This window comes from Chiloscyllium plagiosum, unplaced genomic scaffold (genome assembly GCF_037043375.1).
Source record: "Chiloscyllium plagiosum isolate Xiang-an unplaced genomic scaffold, Cpla_swu_hap1 HiC_scaffold_5, whole genome shotgun sequence".
In the NCBI taxonomy this organism is placed as follows: domain Eukaryota; kingdom Metazoa; phylum Chordata; class Chondrichthyes; order Orectolobiformes; family Hemiscylliidae; genus Chiloscyllium; species Chiloscyllium plagiosum.
Window position 1 is genome coordinate 41,449,076 of NW_028270143.1, and position 22,387 is coordinate 41,471,462.

General features: G+C 41.4%; 1 protein-coding gene across 1 annotated transcript in view; it reads left to right on the forward strand.

The window, feature by feature from the left end:
• LOC122549803 (thrombospondin type-1 domain-containing protein 7A-like) overlaps positions 1–22,387 on the forward strand; it is a 403,547-nt gene that overhangs the window by 209,868 nt on the left and 171,292 nt on the right. Inside the window, exon 4 of the mRNA XM_043689852.2 lies at positions 19,588–19,769. Within this exon, the coding sequence (XP_043545787.2) occupies positions 19,588–19,769 (182 nt within the window). The remainder of the gene's footprint in view (positions 1–19,587; positions 19,770–22,387) is intronic.

The following is a 22,387-nucleotide window of genomic DNA, read 5'->3' on the forward strand; positions in this document are numbered from 1 at the left end:
ACTGAGAACTCATCTGTTCACTTTAAATTCCAGAGCTATTTTCCCAATTTCTCCACTCAAGTCTGGAGGATATCATCAGATTAGTTGGGACTTAATGCAGCCTCCAACATTAGCCTTTCAGAATCATTAGCTTAGATAAAATCTCCCCAGAACCCTTTCCACACAATTACAGTCAATATTCATGTGATTATTATATTTTTCTCAACACAAGTTACACCTGAATCACTGATAACATAAATTCAGCCTGTTTGGAGGTTTCGCAATTCATCCAGAATTTGGATTTGGAAGATTGATAGGTCTTTGGCTTGAGGACTGTTCACCTTGATTCTGACATTGACCATAAAGCTGAGTTTCCCTCCCTTTCTACACAAAGCTTTACAAAGTATTCTGTAACAGTTTTCACTATTGACCAATGATGTATAAATGATCAAAACCAATTGTACTTAACTGTGAAAGTAGAACAACCTTATCAAGGGCAAGGAGAATATTTTTCTCAGAGTCATAATTAGTTCAGTGGTTAAATTTTTTTCAGCTCTGACTGTATTAAAGTTATCAACTGTTCAAATTAATGTGGAATTTGGGTTACTTTTAAATAGTGGGAGATCAATATGAATCACTAATGAAGTGAATGCTAATGTTGCTATTTAAATATGAAGCATACTTTGAAGTAGATTTTTAGAAAATGTCTATTATGCTTCATCCTGATTGTGTATTATTCATGAATTCACCATGTCTTGGTAGACTAACTTCCCAATTATTTGATTTCATTTGCATATTAAATAGTTTGTATGAGGGCTTTAATGTATAGCAAAGAGTGACTTAAGCTCTGGATATCTTATATGAAAATTGAAGCTGAAACATCACATTATTGTGGACCTTGTAAATTCAGGAGGTGTAATAACATTTATTTGTTAACTGGAATGATAACTCACGGATACATTACTCACAAAACCACAGAATTGTTATGACACAGAAGGAGGCCATTTTGGCTCATCATACCTGCACCAGTTCTTAACATGAGCAAGATTACTTCATGCTAATATCCTGCTTCCTCCCTAAACCCTTCAACACTATTTGTATCCAAATAATTATCCAGTACCCTCTTGAGTGCTTCAATCAAATCTACGTTTTTCTGTATTTACGCATGGGATGTTTGTGTCTCTGGCTAGACAAGCATTTACAGAGGAACCTCAATTATCCAGCATTCGATTATCCGAATATCAGATTATCTGGCAAGATTGCAAGGTCCCTATGCTTGGCTAAACTATGTTATCCAGCAGGAGAAAGTGAGGACTGCAGATGCTGGAGATCAGAGCTGAAAATGTGTTGCTGGAAAAGCGCAGCAGGTCAGGCAGCATCTAAGGAGCAGGAGAATCGACGTTTCGGGCATGAGCCCTTCTTCAGGAATCAGGATTCCTGAATGCTCCTTGCCCGCGTCCTTCGGATAATCGAGGCTCCTCTGTATTGCCCATCCCTAATTGTCCAGAGGACAGTTAAGATTCAGTCTCATTGCTGCAGATCTGGAGCCATATATAGGCCAGACCTGATGAGAATGGCAGATTTCCTTCCCTAAAGGGCATTAGTGGATTCAGATGAGTTTTTCTGACAATTGGCAATGATTTCATGGTCATCAATATATCCTCAATTACAGATTCTTTATTGAATTCAAATTTCACCATCTGCTGAGGCATGATTTGAACTCAAGCCCCCATAACTCTTTACTTTTTAGCTAAAAAATAATCATAAATTGCATGCTTCTGCCCAATCTCTTTGTGAGGAGGGATAGTCACGTATCCCATGTATCTGCACTATCATGTATCTACACTGGATGGTATTGTGCTGATGTGGGCACGCATGTCTTATTGTTTTCTTTTTGTGCTCACTCACTTTAATGCTTTGTAGAAAGCTGCCACTCTCAGTCTGCTTCAAATTGCTTTCTTTGTGCACACTGATTGTCTGTGCAGTGTTCCCACTGTCCCAAGCTGTTTGCCTCTCTCTCAATCAGTCAGTCAGGAAGCAAGTGGGCATATTTACTGTGTGGCACTGTGCTACATCAATGTCAGAGCTACAGCATGGGCCAGCAACTTATGTGACCAATATATTGCACATGCTTCAAGCAAATAGCCATGTGTGAAATTCGAAGGTGAAGAGTCCTTAGTTGGATAAAAGGGGACTACAGTCTGTCGGGGGTGGGGGGAGTGGGTCGGCGGGGGTTCTACCACAGTCACTCAAGGGGCTTAATCAGTTATATTGCAGTTAGTCCTGTGAGACTAGGTTCCTCGCAATGAGACAATGGGAGGAATTGAGTATGATAGAAGTGGATACAAGAGCAGGTAGTGGTCGTACATGAACAGGAGAGATAGTGATGTGTCCCAGTGAGTGAGTAGGAAGCACAGAAGGTATAAAGGTTTGGTAGTTTGGGAAGGTGAGGTAGGCATTAGACTTTGAGTCAATATATGTATTTAGAGGAAATCGTAGTCCATGAACCTTGGTGAGATGCATGTGCAGTGGCAGAGTTAGAGTGAGTGTGAGATCGTAGAGCCATGATAGTGGCAACTAACTTGCAGAAAACTGAAGACTGAAGATCACTAACCTTCCTGCAACATTGTTGGTTGCCTCTCCTTAAATATAGGACACATCACTGACCTGTGCTGCAATTTCTGTGTAGGCTGGCTGTGCATGTTGCTGTAGCCTCCTTTAGCAGTCAGCAAGAAAAGGAGGTGCCCTCCTTTCCAGCACCTCATTTACCAGTCTCTCGGCTCCTGTTCTGGAAGGAGAGTGCTGTTTTGCCTTTATTCTGAGACATTTTCATAGTTTTGCCTCACTTTTTGAGAGTTGGTTCCTGGCCCCTGCAGCCTTTGAACCCGTGTGTGGTTGGGCATTAAATAGACACAAGAGGCATGTAAGCTGGGAAGGATCTACCATTGATGAGCTTTTCCACTTCTTATTGGCCGCACAATTCCTCAAAAACATCCTCTCAACAACTTGGTCCTGTCATGAATGTGTTGAATAGCAAAAGATTGTTTGAGAAAATTCACCATGAGCCATGGGGTGAATTTATCTGCACATGGAGAAATCCAGCTCCTGGAATGAAATTGAATCTGACGGCAGAACATGAATGACCAACTTGAACTGAAGTCATTTGGGCCATTATTTTGTGCTAAGTGGTCATACATGATCATTTCCCATGGAAGCAAATATTTGAAACATATTCCTCTTTGCTCTAATGTGAATCGCCCATACATGTTTCCCCAAATAAAAAAACACGAACTAAGTAATACCTCTCCCATTGCAGAGATCAATGCCTGACCCGATTAGATAATTGGGAAAGAGCCGATTCACTGAACCATAATTTGAAAGAAACTAGAGTTAAAAGCAGTTTATCACTTTAACATTTATCACACGCAATGGCCCTTCACCTAAATTTCTGAACAAGAAACCATTCCCAGTCAGCAGCATTTACTTCTATATAGACACAAGACGTTTAGCTGCATGGAGTATATTTGTATGTTTGCATTCACAAACTGTGCAATAATCCAAATTGGGTCAAAATTATATTTTCTCTATTAAATTTCAGAGGCTGGTTGAAGTGATAGATTGAATTTGACATCTCTTGACACTTGCATTCACAATGAGTGTATCGGGACTACACATTTGGAAAATTCAAGTATTTTGTTTCTCTCCTAATAAAGACCTTGGAGAAAAATATTATCTTGGGACATATTGCATTGCTTACTCCATTTAAATGAGTAATTCTTGTCAGTGACATAGAACGTTATCATTGACATTCACAAAAATAAATGTACTTTAACTTCACAAAGTTATTAAAATTCTTTGAGGATGTATAAAGCAGGGCTGATAAAATGGAACCAGTAGATATACTTTACTTAGATTTTCAAAAGAGACTCAAAAAATAAGACGTCAATTAAAATGTTGCAGCACAGGGTGGCTAAGTGGTTAGCACTGCTGCTTCGCAGTGCCAGGGGCCCGGGTTCAATTCCAGCCTCGGGGGAACTGTCTCCGTGGAGCTTGCACATTCTCCCTGTGTCTGCCTGGGTTTCCTCCAGGTGCTCCGGTTTCCTCCCACAATCCATAGATTGTGCAGGTTAGGTGGATTGGCCCAAGTTAAATTGCCCATAGTGATAGGGGAATGGGTCTCGATGGTTACTCTTCGGAGGGTCGGTGTGGACTTGTTGGGTCGAAGGGCCTGTTTCCGCACTGTAGGGAATCTAATCTAAAATAAAAGTCCATGGTCCTGAGGAAAATATATTAGCGCAAGTGAATAATTGGCTAAGTAATAAGAAATAGTAAATAAAAAAAAAAGATCTTTTCCAGGTTGATGATCTGTAACTTGTGGAATGCTACATGTATCAGTATAATCAGTTTGTTAAAGACTTTAATGAGAGGACCAATTGTAGTAAAATTTGCGGGTGATACAAAACAAGATGTCAGGAGGATACAAAGAATTCACAGAGGAATATAAATAGGGTAAGAGAATAAGAAATTACTTGGCAGATAGAGTACAACGTGGAAAAATGTGCGGTCCACTTTGCAGAAAAAGTAGCAAAGCAAAATATTTAAAGATATTTAAAGAGAAACTGTAGTGGTGCAGCGCAGACTGATCTGAGAGTCCTTGACTATGAATCACAAAGCATGAGCGTGTGGCAGTAGAAGACAAGTAGGAAGGCAAATGGAAAAATGACGTGAGTTACAAAATGGATGGAATATAAAAGAAAGGATATCTTCTTACAACTGTACAGCACATTGACCAGACTACACCGAGAGCACTCATATGGTTATGTTCTCCTTATTTAAGAAGGGCTATATGTGCATTGAGGAATTCAAAGAATGTTAACTGGGCTGATTAGAGAGATGAAGGGGCAGTTCTATGAGGGAGTATTGAACAGATTGGAAATGTACTCACTGGAGTTTAGAAGAATGGAAGATGGTCTGATTGAAACATATAAGCTCCCAAGAGGCTTCACAGGGTAGATGCTGAGAGGATGTTCATGAGGGAATCCAAAACTAAGATGTAAATGAATAGGAATTTCTTCCATCAGGGGAGGGTTATTAATCATTTGAATTCTTTTCCCCAGAGAATAGTCGATGCTGGACCATTAAATATATTCAGGGCTGAGTCAGACAGATTTTTGATCTGCAATGGAGTCAGGGGTTATGACAGGCAACAGTAAAGTGGAAGTAATGCTAGAATATGATCATCAATGATCTACTGAATGGCAGAGAGATTCTAGGAATCAAATGACCTACTCCTATTCTATTTATTCTGACCATACTCTTCCTAAAATCATGTTGATAATTGCAGTTCCACTTGTTTTCTTTACAAACTAATATTTATTACGGAGGATTAACCAAGTTTTAAGGCTTAAAGTGCACTTTTCCCCTTTATTTTGTGACAAATATATATTTGAACTTGTGTCTACTATCTTTACACACATTATTTGCAAAATGAAACTGTATGAAAGCATTCACTTCAAAAGAGTATTCTCAATACAGCTTAGTGTCATCTAATGTGAAGTTCATCCCTTTAGAAATAAAATCCTTCATCAAATTGTGTTTTTTCCAGTTGAATTATTTTATGGCTTTCATGTGCAAAACTCTTGTACGTCTAAAGAAAAATCCTCTTATGATTAGAAAGGAATGTTTTGACATTGGTTTAAGGAATAAAAATGTCAACTGTGATCTTCAGCAATACAATAATGATAACATTGTAAATTTCTATTTACTGTCATTTTTCACTTTGTTCACTTTAAAGAGGAGTACTTTAAATTCTCCAATCTCTGAAGGCTAGTGACAATCTCAATGAGATACAGGGTTATTGGTGCAAAGTGCCTTTTGGTATACCCCTGTGATCATTATGATTGAGCTTGGGCAGTTGGTATAGACAGGTTCACTAACTTCAATGAATCTGATTCTGTTTTACCATGTTCAGCAGAGATCAAACCTGTCAATTTTTTTAGTTTTTTATGATATGCCGTTGAAGTTGTACCAGTTGCATGAACTTCATTCAACCATGATTTTTTTGATTCATGTTACGCATTTTGAGGTGTGGAATTTACTTAAATGAGTAAAACATGCAAGCCTTATCCCAGCTGGACCTTGAAAGTTTCAATAGGACATGATGCAGCAGCTATAGGATAAGCAAGAAAAAACTGAATAATTACCTTCAAAATAGTAAAATAAAATTGGATTAGCATCATATAGAGGGCACATTCAAGCTAAGGGCATGAATACCAGTTTTTTAAAAAATAACTGATAACTGCTAAGGGCAAATTTAAAGTGGGATCTCTTAAAACAAAGGTTGAAAGACCTTTTTTTCTGTAAATGCTGTTGTACATTTGCACAGAGCTTTGGGGGAATATACCTTTAAGATGCTCAAGTATAAGAGGAGTTTATTTTGCTGCTTGTACATTCACTCAGTGAGTCTGAAAACAAGCAGCCAGTCAGACTTTTTATTTTATTTGAATGCATTCACTGTTTGTGGCCATTGCTGGCTGTGCCAACATTTATTGCCCATCCCTATTGCCCTTGTGAAGGTGGTGATGAGGAGCCTTATTGAATGGTTGCAATCTGATATGGTCCAGGTAAACCTGCAAAGCTGATGGGAAGAGAGTTCCAGAATTTTGACCTAGCAACACTGAAGGAATGGCAATATATTTCCAAGCCATGATAATGAGTGGCTTAGAGGGAACTTGCAGGTGACGCTCCTATCTACTTGCTGCCCCTGTCTTTCTCGACGGTAGTTGTGATGTGTGTTGAATATGATGACCGACTTGACACTGACATTTTTTACAAACCCACTGACTCCCACAGCGACCTGGATTACACCTCTTCCCACCCTACCTCTTGCAAAAATGCCATCCCGTATTCCCAATTCCTCCGCCTCCGCTGTATCTGCTCCCAGGAGGACCAGTTCCGCCACAGAACACACCAGATGGCCTCCTTGTTTAGAGACCGCAATTTCCCTTCCCACGTGGTTAAAGATGCCCTCCAACGCATCTCGTCCACATCCCGCACCTCCGCCCTCAGACCCCACTCCTCCAACCGTAACAAGGACAGAACGTGGGCGGTACGGTGGCCCAGTGATTAGCACTGCTGCCTCACAGCGCCAGAGACCCGGGTTCAATTCCCGCCTCAGGCGACTGATTGTGTGGAGTTTGCATGTTCTCCCCGTGTCTGCGTGGGTTTCCTCTGGGTGCTCCGGTTTCCTCCCACAGTCCAAAGATGTGCATTGGCCATTCTAAATTAGGTAAGGGGTAAATTAGGTAAGGGTATGGGTGGGTTGCGCTTCGGTGGGTCGGTGTGGACTTGTTGGGCCGAAGGGCCTGTTTCCACGCTGTAATGTAATCTAAACGCCCCTGGTGCTCACCATCCACCCTACCAACCTTCGCATAAACCAAATCATCTGCCAACATTTCTGCCACCTCCAAACAGACCCCACCACCAGGGATATATTTCCCTCCCCACCCCTTTCCGCCTTCCGCAAAGACCGTTCCCTCCGTGACTACCTGGTCAGGTCCACGCCCCCCTACAACCCACCCTCACATCCTGGCACTTTCCCCTGCCACTGCAGGAACTGTAAAACCTGTGCCCACACCTCCTCCCTCACCTCTATCCAAGGCCCTAAAGGAGCCTTCCACATCCATCAAAGTTTTACCTGCACATCCACCAATATCATTTATTGTATCCGTTGCTCCCGATGCGGTCTCCTCTATATTGGGGAGACTGGGCGCCTCCTAGCAGAGCGCTTTAGGGAACATCTCTGGGACATCCGCACCAATCAACCACACCGCCCCATGGCCCAACATTTCAACTCCCCCTCCCACTCTGCCGAGGACATGGAGGTTCTGGGCCTCCTTCACCGCCGCTCCCTCACCACCAGACGCTTGGAGGAAGAACGCCTCATCTTCCGCCTCGGAACACTTCAACCCCAGGGCATCAATGTGGACTTCAACAGTTTCCTCATTTCCCCTTTCTCCACCTCACCCTAGTTCCAAACTTCCAGCTCAGCACTGTGCCCATGACTTGTCTGGACTTGTCCTACCTGCCTATCACCTTTTCCACCTATCCATTCCACTCTCTCCTCCCTGACCTATCACTTTCATCCCCTCCCCCACTCACCCATTGTACTCTATGCTACTTTCTCCCCACCCCCACCCTCCTCTAGCTTATCTCTCCATGCTTCAGGCTCACTGTCTTTATTCCTGATGAAGGGCTTTTGCCCAAAACGTCAATTTCGCTCCTCTTTGGATGCTGCCTGAACTGCTGTGCTCTTCCAGCACCACTAATCCAGAATCTGGTTTCCAGCATCTGCAGTCATTGTTTTTACCCTCTGTTGAATGCACTACCTCACGATCTTTGCAGTGCATCTTGTAGATGGTACACACTACTGCTACTTACCATGGAAGGTGGTGGAGGAAGTGAATATTTGTGGAAATGGTATCAGTCAAGACGGTAACTTTGTATTGGATGATGTCAAGTTTTTCAAAGTTCTTTGAGCTGCATTCATCCAGGCAAGTGGAGAGCATTCCATCACACTCCTTACTTATGCCCAGGACAGGCTATGAGAAATTAGGAAGTGAGTTCTCACTGTAGGATTCCAAGCCTCTGGCATGCTTTTATAACCATAGTGTTTATATATTTAGTCTTGTTAACCTCCAGGATTTTCACCATGGTGGAATTCAGTGATGAAAATTCATTGAATGCTAAGGGATGGTGGTTAGATTCTCTCTTGTTGGAGATGGTCCCTGCCTTGCATTTGTATGATGTGAATGTAACTTGACGCTTGTCAGCCCAAACCTGGATATTGTCCAGGTCTTGCTACATTGAACACCGACTGCATCGATTTCTGAAGAGTCATTAATGGCGCTGAACATTGTGCAAACATTAACAAACTTCTCCACTTTGAACTTTATGATGGAAGAAAGGCCATTTATGAAACAGCTGAAGATGGTTGGTCCCTGACAAAAAAAGGTGTCCTGGAGCTTGCTGACCTCCAATAGCCACAAACATCTTCCTACGTGGCAGGTTTGACTCCAACCAGCAAAGAATGTTCTCCTGATTTCTATTCACTCCAGTTTTGATGGGCTAAATAATGCCATATGCAGTCAAATGCAGCCTTTTGATGTGGGGGGTGGTCCTTTTCACCTGATCTCTAGAATTTAGCTCTTTTGTTCATATTTGAATTAAGATTTTAATGTGGTCAAGAGCTAAGTAGCCTTGGTAGAACCCCTACTGAGCATCAGGTTGCAGGTTATTGCTAAGCAAGTGCTACTTGATAACACTAATGATGACACCTTCCCTCACTTTACTGATAATAATCAACTGATGAGGCAGTAACTGGTTGGGACAGATTTGTCCTACCATTGATGCAAGTCATTCCTGGGCAATTTTCCACATTGTCAGGTAGGTGCTATTGTTATTGCTATAGTGGAATGGCTTAGCTAGGAGCGCAGCAAGTTTGGATGTACCTCTTCAGTACTATTGCCAACATGTTGTCAGTTTGCAGTACGCAGTGCCTCGAACTGTTTTTGATATGATGTGAAGTGAATTGAGTTAGCTGAAAATTGTCATCTGTAATGCTAGGGACATCTGGAGAAGACCGAGATGGATTATCCACTCGGCAATTCTGGCTGAAAATGGGTGCAAATGTCGCAGCCTTATATTTTGCATTAATGTGCAGGGCTCCCCCATCATTAAGGATGGGGGTGTTTGTGGAGGCTCCTCCTCCAGTGAGTTGTTTAATTGTCCACTACTATTCACTGGCTGGACTTCACAGTTTAAAGCTGATCAGTTCATTTGTGGAATTGTTTAGCTCTGTTGATCACTTGCTGCTTATACTGTGTGGCACACAATTGGTCCTGTTTTGTAGCTATATCGGGCCATGAGGTTGAAAATTGTATTTGAGGACAATTCTGCTGCTGTTGATAGGTGCCTCATGCATACCCAGTCTTGAGTTGTGAGATATTTTTGAAGTCTATCCAATTTAAGACAGTGATAGTGCCATAGGATGCAATGGAGGGTATTCTTAATATGAAGATGAGACCTTATCTCCACAAGGACTGTACAGTAGGCACTCTAACCACTGCTGTCATGATCAGGTTCATCTCTAACAGGCAGATTGGTGAGGGTGAGGTCAAATATACTTTTTCCTTTTATTGATTTACAGACCCACTCTAACTGCTATGCCCTTTAGAACTTGAAAAGCTCAGTCAATTGTGGTAATGGACGTTGAAGCTCCCCATTTATTGTTGCATCCTTATCACCAAGAGGTGGTCACATAAAGGAGTATTAATTCATTAGTCAAGGGGTGTGGAGGCAGTATATGATAACTATTGTCCATGTATGATCTGTGTGATGAGATGTAACAGGGTCTGGAGCCAATGTTGAGGACAACTAGGACAACTCCCTTATGACTGTATACCACATTACTATGTCTGTTAGCCAGATAGACAATTATGTCTGTCATATAAGAGTAAAACGTTAAGAGTATACTATATATGTAACTCTTAGGTAACTAACATAGTTAATAACTTCCAGACAGCTGTCTAAATGAGAACTTGACCCTTTGCGTTATATGCTATGTGGGCAAACATATTGTAAATCACATCTTGTAACAGGGGTTAATGTCAAAATGAACCAATCTAGTTTTCTTATGCACACGCTGTCTTTAAAACTGCAGGAAACTTGAGACAAGAAACATTCACCAAGGACACTTTGTCAATAGTATGACATTTATGAAGTAATAGTATCTAAATATTATGTTTATAGTCTCAAAATGTCTAAATGACGGACAGGCTACTTTGATCCAAATATAACTTTATTTGTTTATTTCTTTTGTAAATGAGGGTTCTAGTAACTGTCCAAATGAATATGAGACACGATGTACTTTCATGCCAAATGGACAAACATTATTTCTTCAGGACTTGACTCAACTTTCACTGTGTATTTGGTTCAAATAACAAATTCAAATTCAAATTTAGGATACTCAGAACTGAATATATCTAGACCTTGCCTCCCTGTGCAACTATTATAATAATATTATTAGCTACTATAATAACACCTTTATGTGCAAATATTAAAATCACAACTGCAAAAATATCTGCAAATAAAAAGCTAAAACCTCTTTAAATGAAAGCCTAAGAAGCTGGTATCACTAGTCAAAAGACTGTCCATTGTTATTTCAGTATCAGCTCTAAAGGGAGATAGTTGCAACTTGACTAACCCTTAGTTAACACCAAGAGTACTTTGATAGGTGTGAGAATTCAAAATTTCTGAGAAAACAGGAGGCTGGAAGAGCCCCACAAGAAATCCCAAACTTATTGATTTCTCGCTATAGAATAATACTGCTGGCAAAACGGGTGTTTATTGCAGTTTACCTGATTGGCTCACAAGGCCGTTTCAGAGGGCACTTAAGAGTTAACCACATTGCTGTGGGTCTGGAGTGACATGGAGCCAAGACCGGGTAAGGATGGCAGCTTTCCTTCTCTAACAAGCATTAATGAACCTGATGGTCTTTTCAAATAACAATTGTCAATTGTCATGGTCAGCATTAGACTTGCTTTTAAAATTTCATATTTTGTTGGAATCAAATTACATCCTCTGTCATGTTGGGATTCATGTCCTAGGAGATAGTGAGGACTGCAGATGCTGCAGAGTCAACGTCGATAAAGTGCATGTCCCCAGAGTATTATCCTGGCAGTCATGATTACCAGCCCAGTAGCAGTACCATGATTGCACTGCTTCCCTATCTTGATTTGATTTGATTTATTATAGTTGCATGTACCTAAGTACATTGAAAAGTTTTGTTTTGTGAGTTGTACAGACAGATCGTACCAAACAAGGACATACAGATCATAGGGTGCTTAGACAGAGCAAGGCATACAGGTTACACTACACAGGAGGTGCACAGAGCAAGATCAGTGTGAGCAAGATCAATGTTATTTGAAGTTAGAGAGGTCCATTAAGCAATCTAATAACAGCAATGTAGAAGCTGTTCTTGAACCTGTTGGTGCATGTGTTCAAGCTTCTGTATCTTCTGCCTGATGGAAGAGATTGGAAGAGAACATCCCCAGGGTGGAAAGGGTCTTTGATGATGTTTGCATCCTTTCCACGGCAACGAGAAGTGTAAATGGAGTCCATGGATGGCTTCCAAGATGGTCTGGGCTGTATACATAACTTTCTGTAGCTTCTTATGATCCTGGGCAGAGAAACCATACCAGGCAGTTCTGAACCTGAGCAGAATGCTTTCTCTGGTGCATCTGTAAAAATTGGTGACGGTTGCTATGGACATGCAGAATTTCTTAAGCCACCTGAGAAAGAAGCGATGTTGTTTAGCCTCCTTGACTGTCACATCTACGTGGGAGGTCCAGGACAGATTGGCAGTTATCATCACTCCTAAGAACTTGGCTCTCTCGACCCTCTCAACATCAGCTCCACTGATGTAGATAGGGGTCTATCCTCCTCCTGTCATCTTGAATCAATGATCCGTTCTTATGTTTTGCCAACATTGAGAGACAGATTGTTATCATTGCACCATGACACTAAGCAGTCAATCTCCTTCTGACTCATTGTTGTTTGATATTCGGCCCACCATGGTAAACTTGTAGATGGCATTCATACAAAATTTGGCTACACAGTCATGGGTGTATAGGGAGCTGATAACATATCCTTGGGGGATCCAGTATTGATGGTTGTCATGGAGGATGTGCTGTTGTCTATCTTCATTGATTGCAGTCTGTAGATCAGGAAGCTGAGGATCCAGTTACAGAAGGCAGAGCTGAGACCTTGGTCTCAGAGTTTTGAGATCAGTTTGGTAGGGATTGTGGTGTTGAAGGTGGAGTGTAGTCGATGAATTGGAGTCTGATGTAGGTGTCCTCGTTATCCAGATGTTCCTGGGATGAGTGCAGGGCTATGGATATGGTGTCCGCTGTGGACCTGTTACATCGGTCGGCAAGTTGCAGGTGATTGAGGCAGGCTGGGACACTCGAGTTGATGTTGACCATGACCAGTCTGTCAAAGCACTTCATGATTATGGAGGTCAGAGCCACTGGGTGGTAGTTGTTGAGGCACATTACATATGTTGTCTTTGGTACTGGGATGATGGTGGTCTACTTGAAGCAGGTGGTGACTTCAGATTGTAGCAAGGAGAGGTTGAAGATAACAGTGAATACCTCCACCAGTTGGTCCACACAGGACCTAGGTGCACAGCCAGGCACTCCGTTTGGGCCAGTCACTTTCCTCGGGTTTACTCTCAGGAAGACCGAAGTGACATCTGCAGCGGTGACTGGGGTAGAAAGTGCATCCGGGGCTGTCGAGCAGGTGACACCGTGCTGCTGGCATTCTGCTTGAACCAAGCATAGAAAGCACTAAGCGTATCAGGGAGGGATGCACCTTTGTCTTCTGTTTTGCTCTGCTTCATTTTGTATCCTGTTATGTTGTGTAAGCCTTGCCACAGGTGGCAGTTTGGGCCTCTTACTTGCTCCAGTGCTGTGTCTTGGCATTTCCTATGGTTTTGCAGATGGCATATTTGGATTCTCTGTACTGGTTTGGGTTGTCCAATGTGAATGCCGGTAGGCAGTGGATTTCCCATTCATTCAAAGTTTCTGCTTGGAGAACACATGGATTGTCTTCTTTGGCCCGCAGTCCTCTAAACTCTTGCTCATAAAGTCCATGACGCTGGTGGCTTACTCATCTTGGTTGTCCGCTGAATTCTTGAATATGGTCCATAGAGTCATAGAGAAGTACAGTACAGATTCAGACCCTTTGGTCCAACTCATCCATGCCAACCAGATATCCCAACCCAATCTAGTCCCACTTGCCAGCACCCGGCCCATATCCCTCCAAACCCTTCCTATTCATATACCCATCCAAATGCCTTTTAAATGTTGCAATTGTACCAGCCTCCATCACTTCCTCTGGCAGCTCATTCCATACATGTACCACCCTCTGTGTGAAAAAACATGTCCCTTAGCTCTCTTTTATATCTTTCCCCTCTCACCTTAAACCTATGCCCTCTAGTTCTGGACTCCCTGACCCCAGGGAAAAGACTTTGTCTATTTATCCTATCCATGCCCCTCATAATTTTGTAAACCTCTATAAGGACACCCCTCAGCCTCCGACGCTCCAGGGAAAACAACCCGAACCTATTCAGCCTCTCCCCATTGACTCAAATCCTATAACCCTGGAAACATCCTTGTAAATCTTTTCTGAACCCTTTCAAGTTCCACAACATCATTTCGATAGGAAGGAGACTAGAATTGCACCCGGTATTCCAACAATGGCCTCATCAATGTCCTGTATAGCCGCAACATGACCTCCCAATTCCTGTACTCAATACTCTGACCAATAAAGGAAAGCATACCAAACGCTTTCTTCACTGATTCCAGGCAGTCTTTATAAGTCTCTTCCATTCATTTCGACTTTTCATTTTTGTGTTTGCATTTTATCCAACAATTTTTTAAATTAGTAATGTTAAACAATATTTGTCTAATAAACTAACCTTTTCTATGTTTTACAACTAAACGTTTGGTGTTGGTTACTTTTAAACTTGAACCCTCAAAAATCTGAAAGGAGCTAAATGAGCTATATAACTTTACAATACACAGCCTTTTATGTACAGGGTGTGAAGTGGCCGTGAAGGTTATCATTGTTTGTCTCTCGATGAGATTCAGGAAACATATTCTTTCGGAATAATAGTCAACATAAGTGAGAAGTGGTGGGCAATGAGTGAGATTGGCAGAGGGATTACTGTGAGAGGTGCAGTGAAATGAAGAGTGGTACTTGGTTGGAGGGCCAGGATTCCTTCTGCATAGAGATTACCAAACTTGAAGTCAAGCACATTTCCAGCTATTTGAGCTATTTGCACCATTGTAGGCAGCTTTCTTTTAGAATGAATGGAAAGGAAGAATTAAGTGAGATGAAAGTGGGTGGTACAGCTCTTTGACCTGGAGCAGGTGGGCAAAAGGTGTGAAGGTGTCTCGAGTGAGTGAATGTGTTGCACAGAGGCAGGCAAGGTCAGTGGTGAGGGAGGTTAGAGTGGGTGAGAGCGGGCAAGGGAAGATGTTGCAGGCAATATTGAGTGGCAGAGCAAGAGCCTTGGTGCTTATCATGGCACAGCAAAAACAGTGATTGATTTTGCTTAATGGCATTGCTGGCCATTCCTCTGCACTGTGGAGATGGCACAGACCCATGTGGCAACCTCAGGACAAGTATCTGCTTTTGCAGCTTCATCTGCCGGTACTCCAGGAAGATCCTTTCCTTTGCACTGCACCCCCACTCTCAACCAAGAACACCAGATACCTGTGATGAATTTTGTTGCCATCTTCCTTTTCTCCAACATCTGGAAATGTTTTTAACTGAGCTGGGCAGCTTCAGAATGCCAGTGCTTGACTGGGTGCACAATGGCCATTCAAAGATGGCTGGGACACAGAGATGCTGACCTTTTGCTGAATATCTGCTGAGTAGTGAGTTGTTCCAGGAATAGTGCACTGTGGTAAAATGGGACTGGAACCAGAAGTAAAGGATGTAAGGCATATTAGAGTAACACATAATAAGAAATCACATTAGACCTCATGACAAAAATCCCTCAAAAATGTTGGTTGTAACTCGCAAAAAGTTAGCCAGTAAAAGATGATTCAGCCAATGAAGTCTTATTTTGACCGATTCTTTTGGAAGTTCAGTTTTGCACAACACAATGGTCTATGAAAGCTTAAGGCAGAATTATACGTGCCTGTGAGAAACTGTATTGCCGGCTTAAGTGCTTGTGGCTGAATACAGGTGGGGGGGAGAAGCAATGTAAAGAGTCACAGAAAACAAAATGTGTTAAAAACTCGAAAAAACATTAAAAAGTAGCATAATAGCAATTCTATGACTTGTACACAGCAGAAATTATATATCAGTTTTGATAGTCCCCAGGAGAATTCAGTACACCAAGGGTTCCCGTAATTTGTATTATTTTCCATAATGACTTCAAATTTCAGGTTGCCCAGGAACTGCTACATCCTTTTAAACTTAATTTGTGCTGCAACCCGCTGTATGCACCGTTCCTCAAAAATTTCAGACTCAGTGAAGCAGAAGAAAAGGCCATTACAATGTATTTTCTATTGTGATGAGACATTTCCTCAGGGTGTATAGGGACATCGAATCTCAGCAAATCTACATTTTCTCCACAACAGATTGTTTCACTGCATTAAATCAAGCACTTCTTACATTATGGACAAATAGTCTCTAATCGCAAGTCAGTTTATAGCAGAAAGAATGGCTATAACTGTGAGTTACACAAATCAATCAAAACAGGGCAATTGAAATTTGAAGTTAAGTGGAAGGCCACACTGCCAATCCATTGGTGTCTGACTAAGGCCTAAACCACATTTTTATTAACACGGCATGTTGCAGCTCAGCACCTTGCTATAACGTGTCAGTAATGGCAATTGGCCATTCTGTCTCTGAGCTGACATTGTGAAAGCATCAATGACTTTGGCGAGGTTTTGAAGTATACAGAGTGAACCAGAGATTCTTGGAAACATCACCAACAAAAAACTTTTCCCTGGCTGTTTTCTGAGGCATCACCTGTTAAGAATCTCTTGGTAGGTTGCTCAATACCTGGGAAAAATTAGCACAGCATGTTCTGTGCACACTCCATCAATTATACCTGAAAGGTGCCATGTGTCATACAGCCATCCCCTGATTTGAGGATGAGTGCAGCTCTTGCCATCAGATAGTTTTTGATTGTTGCTCTATTAACAAGCTGACCTGAGAACAAAGCATGGGATGTGTTTGTATATCAGTTGGGACAGTGAGGTCCCTACTCTGATTTTCAATTCAAATCTGAAATTGCTGGTGAAACTCAGCAGGTCTGGCAGCATCTGTGCGGAGAAAGCTGGTAAAGCATCACTTGAAACATTAACTTTGCTTTCGCCCCACAAATGCTGCCAGACCTGCTGAGGTTCACCAGCTATTTCTGTTTCTGTTTCAGATCTCCATTATTCACAGTTCTTGATTTTATTTTACTGATTTTCAATTGTTAGCTGGCTGTTTTTAATATGAGAAATGGTGCTAGACCTTGAAGTTAATGTGAACCAGACACTTGTTACCTAATTTGGGAACATAGTGGCATAATGGTAATGTCACTCGACAAGTAATCCAAAAACTCAGGTGAATAAGGGGACATGTATCTGAATCCCTCCATTTCGGACGATAAAATTCAAAATTAATAAGAAGTCTGGGATAAAAAGCTGGCCTAATTGTAGGCATGTAAGCATTTCCAATTGTCACACTGACCCATCCGTTTCCTAATATCCGTTGGGGAAGGAAAGTTGCCATCCTTATCTGCTATGGCCTGTGCATGAGTTCAGAGCCACAGAAATGAGATTAATTCTTAACCACTCTCTAGACAATTAGGGATGGACAATAAATGTTGGCCTAGCTCTGTCCACATCTCATGAACAAACTTAAGAAAACCTTTAGCTTCTGAACATTGAATTGCAGTCTTATGAGATCCATGGTCTCACAAGATCATTACGAACAGTTACGTTAGTTTCCATTTGCTCTGTTTCTAATTTTCCTGTGCTATATCCAACCCCGGCCTTGGTTGCCAATTTTACATTCAGTAGGCCAGGTACACTAGCTTGCTCTCCCAGCATTCTGCCTGCCTGCCTGCCTACCTGCCCTCCTGAATAATAATCTCAGTAACTTTGAAGCTTTAACTACCATGCCCAATCTATTTCCCTTTTGGGATCATTTATTTCCTATACCTACATTTTAAACAGCAGCATTACTAACGTATAAGCTGGAGCAGCTTGAAGAATTAATAATAGCCTCCATCTTCAGCATTCCAGTTTAAAAGGTTCTTAAGTCAGTGAAAAATCTTCATGCACCACCATGAGCAAGAAAGTCTCCTTCATCCAAATTGTCACAGAGTATTTTGGTGCATGTCCAATAGCAGCACACTATTCATCAGTTTGAAATATATTGTTCATGGTTGCCTCAAAAAAATATTTTCTTGGCTTGGGTATGGAATTTCTGACAGTGATGTCTATGAAAACATAGATCTGAAATACAGCCCGGATGCCTCATTAATTTTTTAAGCAAAGATCATCTAAAGTCCTAGTTAAAAGCTTTCTGTCTTTTTATATGCATTAACTCTAGGAGTATAGAATATCCTTTGAAGTTTTCAGGATACATAGCGTCTTTAAACATAAATCAAAATGTTTCTTTACAATTTTGTGTCAAAGTATTTCTGTAAAGATGCGCAGTCTTAGCATCAGTCTCAATGTTCGCTGCCTAAGTGAAATGTAAGCTTCATTCTTTTTTCCAAAATTTGATGGAGAAATCTTCAAAGGGATTTTGAGCTGTCTGTTTTGTGAAGTGGAATGTTTGTCGTCAAATTTAGGCAAGTTTTCATAATATTTGTTGGAAGAATTATTTTTGTTTTCCCTAGCTTGTACAAATGCTAGCAGTAATTAATAGATGATAGAACAAAGAATGTAGAGTAGACCAAATGATTTGCCTCCAATTTTTTTTCAAAATAAAATGGTCTTGGTTATTGCAGTGCAGAGCAATGTTTCTCTTGGTCTCTGTATTATCCTTGATGTCTAATTTTGTTCTCTGTGGAGCAGGGATATAGCTGTGCACATACACATTTTGAATGAGAATATTTTGAAATAATTTAAATACATTTTCCTTTAATCCCTCATTTCAACCCTGGTACGCAACTTCAACTTTAGCCTTTCTGCTGATTTCGTTGCTTGATTCTTATATTAAATTTGCAGAATTCTGCTGATAGAATTTCTATGTATCTGACAAGGGTATGGAATCTTGTAGCTTGCTGACGGCAATGAGACAGTAGGATGTTAGATGCTCCTTGTTTTAAAAAATAATGAGGCATCCGAGCTATATTTCACATCTGTAATGCCATAGACATCTCTGTCAGCATTTCAATATTCAACCCAGAAAAAAATCTTATGAGGCAACTATGAACAGTACATTTCCAACAGATAAACAGTGACTGTTACTTGTCTCTGCTGCTTTTAAACATACACAAAAGTATTCATTGATAATGAGAATGGATACAAGTTTTGATGGCATATCTGCATTAGAGTCTGGGTTCAAAATGCAGATCCAACAAGACATCAAGTGTGAAACCTTGGTTTTAAGTAATCAAGCCAGTCAATTGCATTTGTGACTTACATTTCCTCTGAATTAGCCTAGCAAGCTATTCCACTGTAAAAATAAAAGAAATGTACAACAAGAATGAGATTAGAGTTTTTCAAGAAAGTCACGCATCGCCTTCATAGAGCTACTGAGAACCCAATATCAAGGGCAGTCTTGTCAGCATTACTCTTTTTCAAGAACATCTCTTTTTAAACTTGACAATTTAAAAACAAATGTCATGCTCGAGATTTGGGTATCTACAATAAGATTAGCAATTATTGTCCATCCCTGGTTACCCTCACGATGACACTGGTGTGCTTTCTTGAACTACCGCTGCCCGTGTGCAATTTTGAAGTTATTCATTTTGAAATGAAATCATTTACATGTGTTCACGTGTTCATAAACTGCCTATTGCAGGTATTCGTGGAGGACAAGAGAATGGAGTGAATGTCGTGTTGACATGCTACTCAGCCAGCAAGACAGAAGACGTGGAAATCAAACCTCCCTTTGTGGGGGGGGGATTCAAACACGGGAATTCTACTGTGTGCAGGCTAATGAAAACCCGATATCTCATCAGAACAAACATAAGGAAAAGGAAGGTACGCGAACATGTTTGATTTGTAAAGTGACCCACTGTGATTGTCGCCAACAGGCTAGATTTAAATGTCAGTTTGATTTGCTGTGATATCCCGTTTCAGCTAAGCCTTTCAAAATAAAACAATCACATTTTTATGAGTGATATTAATTATCAAATTCCTTGACCACCTTACATTTTTCCCTCAAGTTTGTGAATGACTAAGAATGAAACTCAAATTTGATAGAGCTATATGAGCAGGAAAGGCTTTATTGTATTAAACGGTGATGCATACAGTTAACTTTCATTCTCTCGCTCCCTCTTTATTCCAAAAATCATGATAATGATAGTCATACAGCCATGCAATAGCCTTGTCACTGGCTAGAGTTATAAAGTCAGAGTCATGCAGCAAGGAAGCAGACCCTTCAGCCCAACTTATCCATGCTGATTAGGTTTCCTAAACTGAACGAGTCCCATTTGTCTGTGTTTGTCCCATTTCCCTCAAAATCTTTCCTATCCATGTACTCTGTCCAAGTTCTTTAACTCAATTACAAGTTTAGTTGGCATAATGTGAGAGTGACAGTCCTTGGCACCAAGGCTGCATTTGACTGTGTGACATCAAGGAGCCCTAGCAAAAATGGAATCAGTGGATATTGGGGCAAACTCTCCACTGGTTGGAGTCATACCTGGCACATTGGAAGATGGTCTGTTTGTTGGAGGTCAGTCAGCTCAGCTCCAGGACATCTTTGCAGCAATTCCTCAGCGTAATGTCTAAAGCCCAACTATCTTCAGCATCTTCATCAATGAACTTCCCTCCATAATAAGATCAGAAGTGGGGATGTTCTCTGTTATGGACCAGGCCAAGCTCCATCAAAATATATTAAGAAGGTAGCCTGGATCCTAACTTTTCTTATTTTAAAGACAGGTGTAAGGTGGATATTCCAGGTGTGATGCAGCTGGTCAAACCACTCGGCTTTAAGCAAAACAGAATTTATTTAGACACTACAGTTGAAACACGAACAAAAGAAAATGGAATCTAGAATAACTTAATTATTGGAAAACTCAACTGACCTGACACAGCAACTAACCTTAGGAGCTGTTCAATTCCCATAACATCCCAGAAGCATACTCCTTGGCAAAAGGTAAATTTAAACATAGGACCTTACAAGCAGGAGGGATTTCAGAGAGAGAAGCCAGTCATGGATCATCTGTTGAGGCATGGAACGTTTTTGCATTGCAGCAGCTTATCTGCTACCTCTAACCCAAACTAGAAAAAACCTGAATTGGGAGAACTGGTTACTCCCCTGCCATTGTTAAAGGTCTTTCCAGACATTTTGGTACCTCTGCCTTTATGACTGCTCTAAAAAAACCCCAAGGACAAATTAATCTTGTTAGACTGATAGCATCATCATGTTGCCAGTGATTGCATAATGTTCACCACCATTCGCGAGTCTTCAGATACTGAACCAGTCTTTGTTCAAATGCAACAAGATCTGGAAAATATCCAGGCTTGTGCTGACAAGCGGCAAGTAGCATTTATGCCACATAAATGCTGGGCTATGACCATCACAAATAAGAGACATTTTAACCACCACACTTTGACTGAATCCCCTACTAACCACATCCTGGGGTTACCATTTACCAGAAACTCAACTGGACTTGCCACATAAACGTAGTGGCAACAAAAGCAGGTCAGAGACTAGGAATACTGTGGCGAATAACTCACCTGCTGACACCCCAAATCCTGTCCATCATCTACAAAGAACAAGTCAGGAGTGTGATGGAGTACTCCCCACTTGCCTGGATGTGTGCAGCAACAACACTGAAAAAGCTTGACATGATCCAAGACAAAGCAGCATGCTTGATTGACACTATATCCACTCTTTCCATCACCGATGTTCAGTAGTATAAGTATCTACAAAATACGCTGCAGAAATTCACCAAAAATCTAAGGCAACACCTTCCAAACCCACAATCACTTCCATGTGGAAGGACAAAGGCAGCAGATAATTGGGAATACCACCATCTCCAATTCCCCTCTAAGCCAATCACCATTGTGGGTCAGCCCACTGGCGGACTGCAGTGATTCAAAGAGACAGCTCACCACCACCTTCTCAAGGGCAACTAGCGATGGGCAATAAATGCTGGCCCACAAAAATGAAGTTTAAAAATGAATCATTGTTTGGACTGCACCATAGCTGCAGCCTGGATCCAGGTTAATATCCACGCTGATTCGGATGGTGGCACAAAGCATTTGGTCAGTCAGAAAATAACTTAATGGATTCACTGTTTCCTGTGGAAATCCAAGTTATGTGGACGAGTGTTGGGGTCTACACTGAGTGTGTGATTTCTGGTGAGTGTTTGCTCCTGTCAATCCTCCAGCCACAGGCCCCCAGTTGTTAATCCTCATTGTAGTAGCTTTCAACCATATGGGATGGCTTGTGGAAAGATAGACAGATGGTTGAGGAGGTCAGTGAACAAGCACAGGCTTGGGTTGAGCTGATCTCTTTGAGTAGCTTTGTTGTTGCAGTTACCCTCCTGATTTTGGGAGGGAGGTTGATATTGCTGAGGACAGGGAACTAGGGGAAGTGAGTTGTTTGAAGAATATCTGTGAGAATGTTGAGTTGTCGAGTGCTGTTGTGT